Raw genomic sequence first — 9,258 nt, 5'->3', positions numbered from 1 at the left:
CTTAGCTACTTTGTGTGTATGTATCTAGGTCTACATGTGTAAATATATCTTCCTTTTGTGCATTTGTGTGTGCATGCAATTTTGGGTGTGGGCAAGTTAAAGCAAAGTAGAAGCTTGGTCAAAAATATCTTCACCAGAGAAAGCAAAAAACAATCACCAAGAAACAATAATTTAAATACATACAAATTTAAACAGTTGCTTTGTTTGGGACACTAAGTCCTCAAGCTCACCTCAACAGCTGTGTTGTGATGATTTTTTTTCAATAGCTTTTAAATGTGAAATTTAAAGCCTCATATTAAAAAGTCATGAAGTGCATCTCATTACTGATGCAGGCAGCATTGCTGCAGTGTTATTTCGTAGATGATATTGTCTTTTGAGGCCTCAAATGTCAGGGAGCAGGAAGAGCCTCTTTGCTTTTGAAGGACATCTTTTCTCTTAGTGTAGAAAAAACATATATGAATACTGAGTAAAATATAATAGTTGGGAGATTAGTTCATGCACCAACTCTGCTCTTGTCTAGGCTTTTGGCTTGAAAGTGAAATCAAGGACCAGGGATTTATCTGCCTATCATTTTTACCACAGCTTTCAGTGCAGCCTGATATTTGCTCATGCATATGTCATATGGGCCTTACAGGCATCATGATCACACTGAGTCATTTGCAGATTCAACCTTGGACTCAGACCCAGCTACTAAATACAATAAAATCTTGTACTTCATTATCCACTCTGGACCCTGACTTTGTCCAGTGGTTGAACCACTAAGTGTTTCTGCCTTTAATTTTACGTCTTCAGAAAACACTGATTAAGTCCAAGCTGAATATTTTTTTTCATGTTTTAGAGAACTGAGGTTAGGAGACATCTCACAGTAAATTAACAATACTAAGCAGAGTATTTATTATGATTGTCTCAGATGTTGAAGACTCAGAAGTCAACTGGAAGAGCCACAGAGAACAACAAACTTTTACAATGTTCAATTTCATAGAATAATGTGAAATGCAATATAGATTTAAGAGGAAAAACACAAGCCACATACTAAAACAAACATGAAAAATTTATCATGAGGATGTGGGCTTAAATGCACATGGAGTAGTATAGTGCCTGTCTGCAATTCTCGCTGAAAGTATGATCTAATGTTACTAGATTGTCATTACAAGACACTTAATCCCCAGGGTGAGAAACAGGAAGAATATTCACAAGTTTCAGTTCTATTTACTAATTGCCAATTGACTTGAGGAAAGCTAAAAATGACTGGAAACATCCATCCCCATCCTGATACACACACACACACACTAATAGTGGAAATGGCAAGCCAAGGGACAAACAGCTAGCAGTGCAGTGCATCCTGTTGGCATCGTATTTTTGGCACTGTTGTAGCTACACAGAAAACAAGTGATACAAGAAATGTGTAAGGACATCGTTCTGTAACCTATGGGGCTTCTCTCACAAAACAGTTGTAAAATCTTCTGGGGGAGAGAAAAATTTCTCTGTATCTGTGCAGATGCTCTATTGTAAGAAAAATATCAATGGAAGGAAGTGTGAGCTTTAAAAGAGGAAATTGTTCACACAGATTCGCTGTCAAATGTTCCATTCTTTTCTTTCCTTTCATTTAACCTAAGTTATCTGCCATTCACAAGTTATATTTAAGCCAAGTTGTGTAAATCTGTTGGACTAATAGAATTGAATCATGGATTAAATTAGCCCAGTGTCTGCTTGTAACTCTTCTTCAATGCGGATTACTTGGGCTCTGTGTCACTCTGCTGATTATTCAGGTCACAGCCTCCCTGCTACCAGCTTCCTTCCTGAATCCAGCATCTTCATGTATGTCTAGGGTACAACAGGGCAAGGAGTACCATTAAGGACATCTGTTAAGGTTCAAAGTATTGTTTAATTACCTCTCTCAGCATTGCTGATTCTCCCAAATACGAACGAGCTATGGGAGAACTGGAACAAAGAAAAGGGGGAGTTTTAATGGCATTGTAAGGCCCATTCTATCATTCCTCTACTGCCCATCAGTCACCTCCCATTAATGGACATTTTAAAGGAAAGGAACTTTCCCAAAATTCAAACGTTGTTGCAGAAGTCAGGATATAAGTAGTTAGATTCCCCCACAGGTGACCTATAGGAAGAAGAGACATTTTTCCATGCAAAGAAATCAAATCTCATGTAAACCTGGAAATACATTAGGAAACTGGAGATAAAGAGGGGCTGTAAGTTGTAGGAGGCTGGGAGGGCTTGAGGAAGGGCAGCTTAGCTCTGGAAGCTGGGAGCAGCTGGAGCTCCTGCATGGGAGAACATTTAGGAGCAGGAAAAAGAAGGGGCCTAGGCAGAGGGAAATTTGTGAAGTAGAGGTTTTTTTTTTCCTCTGCTATGAAAGAGTCAGAACTCTGGAGCAGATATTAATGAAGGGAAGACCAGGGACACTGGGATGGCTTGGAAAAAAATATGGGACCGAGGCAGAAGATAGAGAGTGGGGACTCAGTAGTGAGAAACCTGAGCTTTCAAAGAGATCATCAGCTTCCAGCGCAGCAAAGGAGAGAAACCCAGCAATGAAGGACAATGTAGAGGGCTGGCTCTTCAGCACAGCTCACACAAACACCCCTGTCACCTCCACTTGAAGATCAGGGATACAGGTGCAGGACTGCTTTCCACTACTTTCCCCTTTAAAATCTAGTTTCAGAAATATATCTGAGATCTTACCATTTAACATTTGAGCTTGGGAAGGACATAATTGAAAAGTGTGAGATGGAGAAACGAGGCGACACACCGTACAAGCATTAGGATTTGGATGTTGTGTTGTTTTTAAAAATGCTTGTTGTCTTATTAAGACAACACCTTGAATCTTACCTTCATTTTATATATTTCCTCTAGATGTTCCATATTTACATCCTTGACATCCATATAGTAAAAATCTGTGCTTACAGGCAAAGGAGTTCATTATTTTGTATTTCAGCACTTCCCTTCTTGATGGAGGAGGAAAGAGATTGCCCTCATGATCTGTTCCTGTTGAGACATTGGCTCATGTTTCTCCAGGATGTTCCAAAGCATTTTTTCTGGAAAGCAACCATGAAGGCTGTTCTGTAATTTATGTGATCTGCCTTGCAATAGCTTGTTCAATGAGTAAAGCAGAAACGAGTAACAAATGTGTTTGTTCAAAGCAATTGTGGAAAGGAGGATTGTGTTGGTCCAATTAATCTCTTGATGATCTGTGGATTTCGGTGACCACTGATCAACATTAGTCTGTTCTGCATTTCACCTAATCACCTTGTGATCTAATCTCAAATCGTGACACTACTTATTACTATGATTAGGGGCTTCCCCGTCTAAGCCACTTCTACAAACAAATAACCTGAACAGTTCTTCCACAAGTTTACAATCACACATCAGACCAGGAAGCTAAGAATGGGTATTTAAAAATGTAAACAAGGTGGGTTTGAAAAGCAGATGAGGTAGCAGTAATGCTGTGTAGGAGGAGCAGATGTCTTAGCTTCCTTCTCTCTTTACACTGCTGCTTAGGAATGCCTTCTGGGCTATACCATACATAAGAATAAATGAGATCTGATTGTTTTGCTAATGTTGATCAGGAAACATGGATTTGAGAAAAAGGAGATTCTTGTGTGCCAGTCCTTAACTCTTGGTTTGTTTGGTGCAGACCATTGCTAGCCCATGATCACTAAGTACAACACAGAAGCAGTCCTGTGCAAGGAAGCACAGGAGCCCAAATCCCCCCATCTCACTTGCTGAGTAGTGCTTGCACTGTGATGAGAAGAATCCCAAGAAGAGGAGCAGAAGGGAGAAAGTAGGATGAAGAAAGGTGTTGTGTTACTGGAACAAACAGAAGTTAAGAGTAGATAAAAAAACCTTGTTGCCACTAGGAGGAATTGTTTGGCTAGAGCAAACCTAGTGATTTGCTCTTCAGTCAAGATCAAGAATGGAAAGGCAGATGGTGATCAGAGCCTATAGGAGCTGAGAATACACGTCTGAAACTGCAACAGACACTGTGCGGTGGTAGAGAAAGAGATGTCAAAAGAAATGCAAATATATCAAAATGTCAAGAAAACAGAAAAAAAAATGAGGAAAAGAAGAATTTATTCATTGAAGAATCTGAAGGGTGATAAAACTGATAGATACTTTAGTGGGAGAAGTTGTTTCTGAGGTGAAGGGCTGACGCTCCTTCAGCCCTTATGGGACAAGCAGTGGCATGGAAAAGTAATAAAAAGTAAGATGTGGGCAGCAGAGATTTTAAAATGAAGGGAATAATTATGTGAATGGATGGGAATAAGGAGCAAGTAGAATGCAGGGTTGCTGTCAGATACAGGGGGCCCAGAATACATGGCAAAGGAAGAGTGGATGAGTAAGTAACAGCAATAATCTGATATTTGGCAAGACAGTTTAAGAATTGTTTAGCTTTTCATTTGTTTACTAGGACAAAAAACATAAAGCCTTACAGACTAGAAGGATTCCACCTTCACACATTATGGGTGGGAGTACCTCATGCAGCCTTCTGTAGCTTTAGCAGCTAGTCCTTACTATAGACAAATCCGGGATGCATGGTCTTTTAGTTTAGGGCAGCCTGGCAATTTTTGCACTGTTATTCATCTTGCCAAAATACACATTGTCTAATAATATTTAAGTTGTATAAACATACCTTTCAAGGGAAGGAGCTGTTGAGAGAATCCAGGCAAAGAATTAGTATGAGAGCAAATCTAGTACTTCATTACAATGGCAGCTCCTGTTTCGGACAGAGCCCCTGCTGCCCAAAAGGAATGGGAAAAGAAGATAGAGACAGATTCTTTCTATCCCAACAACGAAAAAGAGAACGACTTCCAATTTTCTAAACAGCAATTGCTGGCCTCACTGTGAACAACAACGCCACATGGCCTGCAGTCAGTCCAGTGTTTGTGTTGTTACCTTGGGTGGCAGTGTCTATTTTTTCTTTTTCCCTGTGATTAATACTTTAAATTAGGTGGGGAGTGATTAAATAGAAAAATCTGGTTTTCAACTCTGCTTTGCCTTTCACCTTCAAGACAGAATGGACTTCAATTGTTTTATTGTGCTGGCTGTGTTTTCAAAGTGAGGCACAAGGTGTCTGACAGTTTCATAACCAACCTTTGCTAAATTCATTACAAAAAATCATTTGTCTGTTGCCAAAGCAGTTAGGGGAAAGAGGAACATGTGCTTTGCAGAACTAAAGCAGGACTCATGAAGTTGAGAGAGAAGCTGCTTAATAAAATATGCAATCATGCAGTAACAATGAAAGCTAAAAATTGATCATTCTTCTGTTGCTGGTGCTTCATAATCAATCCATATTGGTTCACCTTGCTTAGTACAGTTCACTGGCCTATGTATAAGACATCATTCTTCTGTATTGTTCAAGATCCAGTCTTGGGGTAGTGCCCTGCTGCCCCTGTTGCCCACACCTTCCGCAATCATCTGCAGGCATCATAGGCGCTCCAGGAAGCGCAAGCTCTAGGAAAACACATGAGGAAGCTGGAGAGACTTTACAGGGAACAAAGGCAAGAATTCTAAAAGTATATCATGTTATTCGTGTAGGTAATGCAGCTTTCATTAACACAAATGGAAGTCACTCATGTACCCAGGAAGAAGGTGTCCCCAAATCTATGCACAAACACAGCTGTTTATCATGGCACTGTTCTGTACCCTCTTTATTAGCTGTGCCGTCTAAATGATTTCTACATACAGGAAAAGATTTAGATGCAAAATACCAAAATACACACCTTTTTCCATTTGGTTTTAATACAGCTGTGTTAGTGTTTTCTTTAACAATTCATTTTTTCTTTAGGCAGCATTAAGTGCCTTGAAACAGTTTTCAGAACAAGGACTGGATCCAGTGGAAGGGGCTATGAAAGTTGAAAATGGATCACTTGAAAAGTAAGTACCATTTAAATCCTCTGCATTTTAATGCCTGTGTGGCATGTGAGATAAGAAATGTTAATTAAGAGCTTAGCTGCCCTTTCAAACCTGTGCAAAAAAATTTCCTTTCGAATTTGCATATAGTTTTTGACAATTTGAGAGGATAAACAGGATTTCAGGTTCAGCGTTACTGATAATATTTGGTAATGAACTATGAGACAGTCAATCTTCTATAGAAATCCTAAGGAACAGGATTTTCTGTTTATTGTATGGATTCTTTTTAAGTAGCATAAGATGATTTTTGTCAAAATGCTATAGCACATGATGTTGCCTGTTATCTTCCAGTAAGTCCTTATGTCTGTAAGGTGAATTTTACCCTAGAGAATTTAAAAGTAAGTTAAAAATCCTTTCAGGTCTTAAAAAGTCTTATATGGAATATTAGGTTTAAGTAGCAGAAAATAGACCCAGGTTTCACACTGGATTTTCAATTATTTAGGAAAGTGGGATTGACTGTCCAGTATAGAAGTTGTTTTCCAGCTGTTAGTCTGTTTACATAAAGAGAAAGTCTGGTATTACTAAATAAATTAGGGTGTAATAGAATAGGAGAAAGAAGACTATAAGTGGCATCTGGAGTCTTCGATAGATATATCGTGGTTATTTATAAACTAATTTAATCAGAAACATTTTTCCATATGATCTCATCAGCATAGTATTTGAACATAAATATTGTTGTTTCACTTTAAAATGTTACCTTCCACAGTGACCTTTGAATCTCATGTGCCATCTGCTAATAAACATGTCTTAAAGATGTGCAACCCTGGACCTTACCACTCTTGTTAATGTATTAATCTTTCAGACAAGTCAAGCATCTGGGAGAGAAAGCAGACAATAAACAGACTAACTCAGGCACCATTGCTCAGGACTGCAAGGATTCAAAGGCTGTCGTCTAGGAGCTTCCCAGCACCCACGGCTGCCACTGCATCCTTATAAACCTGTCAACACGCAATAGGGTGTATGTGTACAAGGAAATGAATGACTAATACCATTATTTGAGTCTTATGTGAAGACAACACTATTCTAACATGAGATAGTATACATGGTACTGTTTATTCAACTCTGGAAAAAAATAAAATTGAACATTTCCCTTAGAACTCAAGATCAGAGCATAACTCAATTGCCCAGAGGCAGAAGAAATCTGATCATGTTACTGGAGGTTAAAATGACAACTAATTAACAAAAGTGTTAGGTTAAAAAAAAAGAAAAAAGAAAAAAAAAAAAAGAAAAAAAAAAGAAACTTTAAAATTGATTAATACTGAGGAAGTCAGCATTGGTTCAGTTATACAATTTTTCGTAGTGTAGTTTTAAGTTCAGCTTACTGTTTTTTAAATAATGCTTGAATATTTTAAAATTAACCAATGACAGTGCTGTGAGAATTGTAGTTGTTGTCTTCATATATAGTCATACAGCTTATCTTTTTATGCAGACATTATGCATTCTTCATTCTATATGAATATGTATGACTTTAAGATGCACTACTCAGAGTTGTATGCAAACAGAAGTTGAAATCATGACAAGTATTTGCTTAACATGAACAGATGTTAGTTATGATCAGTCTTGATATACTCCAGGAAAAAGCAGATATGGTATTTGATTTTCCTTGCCATAATCAATTAAAGAGGCGTCTTGCCTCCAAGCGACATGTTCCCCTTCGATTCTGCTCTCTGTTGTGTGAAGCACATCTACACCCCATTCTGTGTGTTGTATCGACCCACCGTTTGCATCAACTGAGTGTTTTTAATCTCTGCATTCTGACCAACAGCAAAAGGTATGATTGCAACATTATCAAGCTAAGGAAGGAAAAACATTGATGTTAAGGGCGTTCTTTTGTGAAAGGAGTAGCAGCAGAGATAAGACCTGTGGCTGCACTCTGTACCAGCGCATTTCATTGAAGTGTGTGGCCAAATGCAGTAAAACCACATCAGTTCATGTGTGCAATGACAGTGTCGTCTCTTTCTTTATCATTCACAGGTAGGCAGTTAAAAGAATGAGGTAAAAAAAAAAAAAAAAAAAAAAAAAAAGAGGACAAAAAGCAATTAAAATGAATGAACAACTAGCTATCATGCCAAAGCCTGTGTTCAACCTTCCTTTCCCCGTGTCACCACCTTCTACAAACTTACTGTGTTAGATCACTCAACACGGTATTTAAATCATCTATTCATCCAAAATAGATGGATACCTCTTGTAAACCCCTTGTAATAAACACATAAAGAACCACTGCATAACAGCCATGACAACGTTGCACGAGATTTCAGAAGTGTGTAAACCAGGGCTCAAAACCCAAGTGACTCATGCAGCACTGTAAGGAAATGGTGCAAGATACAGTGCCATTGATTCACCTCTGGGACAGGCGTTCAGAGTAATGTGTATCATGTTCTTACAGAGTCAGTAGTCACTAAAAAATGTGGAGTTCTTCTTTCTATTTCATGTTTCTCAGGGGTATGATTCACTCTCCCCGCAACAGATGAGGAGCCTTTGTGCTAAGAGTCTGCAGTTTTTCTAGGGTCTGACTCTGTGGCGTGCAAAGGAGTCGGGAACAAGCTGAGCCTGTCAGTTCCCACAGAACTGGAAGGTTTCCAGAGGCATTTGGCACCTGGCAGCCTCAAGTTATTAAGGTAGCAGAATACAGAAATACTTAGCTCTTGCACACTGTCTTTCTCAGGGATACAGTACCTGCCCAAATGGCAACAAGAGCAGAAATTCTTCTGCTCCTTCATCTTAGCAGCCAGCTAAGTTCAGAAGCAGGCTCAGTCTGTGCCTTAGCAGTACCGTCCAGCACACAAAATACAAACGGTGTTACTGCCTCCTCCCATGGGGAACAAGAGCAAAAGAAAGGACAAACAGGTTCCTTGAAGACCCTGTCCTCAGGGCAAGAGGGTGAGCTTGCTGGGGAGAATGTGACAAGGAGACTGCCAGTGTGGTCTTCTTGGCCCTAACAGTGCCTCTGTAGTGTGTTCACACTACAGTCACCACAGAGAAACACTTTAGCAAATGTACTTTGTACTGATTTGTTTGGAAGCTGAGGGTACAGCTTGATAATTTCTCTCCCACTGATCCTCAGTCACAGTAGAAGAAAGCTTCCCATGCTCCACAACAGCAGGAATGGCAAGGCCTTTGTCATTTCCATCACAGGCGTCAGCAATAGCATCACAGTGCTCACCTGCCTCTGACCCCACCAACCAGGTGCCATTCCCCAGGCACAGCCACAAAAACATGTCCAGTAATCTTCAGGTTATTGCTTGATTGTATTCATGGCAGACGGCCTCTGCACTGAGCATGAGGCTTGCTGCAGTGGATGTGGCGGAGCTCTCCTCACTCTGAGTGAGCAAA

At 39.6% G+C, this 9,258-nt stretch overlaps 1 protein-coding gene across 4 annotated transcripts in view; it reads left to right on the top strand.

Annotated features, from left to right (window-relative positions):
* STAU2 (staufen double-stranded RNA binding protein 2) overlaps positions 1-7,970 on the top strand; it is a 169,474-nt gene extending 161,504 nt beyond the window's left edge. For all 4 annotated transcript variants that reach the window (XM_068672105.1, XM_068672103.1, XM_068672104.1 and 1 more), the window contains 2 exons: positions 5,801-5,889; positions 6,728-7,970. In XM_068672105.1, coding sequence (XP_068528206.1) covers positions 5,801-5,889; positions 6,728-6,821 — 183 coding nt within the window. In that variant the 3' untranslated portion in view covers positions 6,822-7,970. The remainder of the gene's footprint in view (positions 1-5,800; positions 5,890-6,727) is intronic.
* Positions 7,971-9,258: the final 1,288 nt, after the last annotated feature.

The sequence above is a fragment of the Anas acuta genome, chromosome 2 (genome assembly GCF_963932015.1).
Source record: "Anas acuta chromosome 2, bAnaAcu1.1, whole genome shotgun sequence".
NCBI lineage: Eukaryota > Metazoa > Chordata > Aves > Anseriformes > Anatidae > Anas > Anas acuta.
Note: the sequence above shows the minus strand (reverse complement) of the source record. Positions and strands in the feature narration are given on the sequence as shown.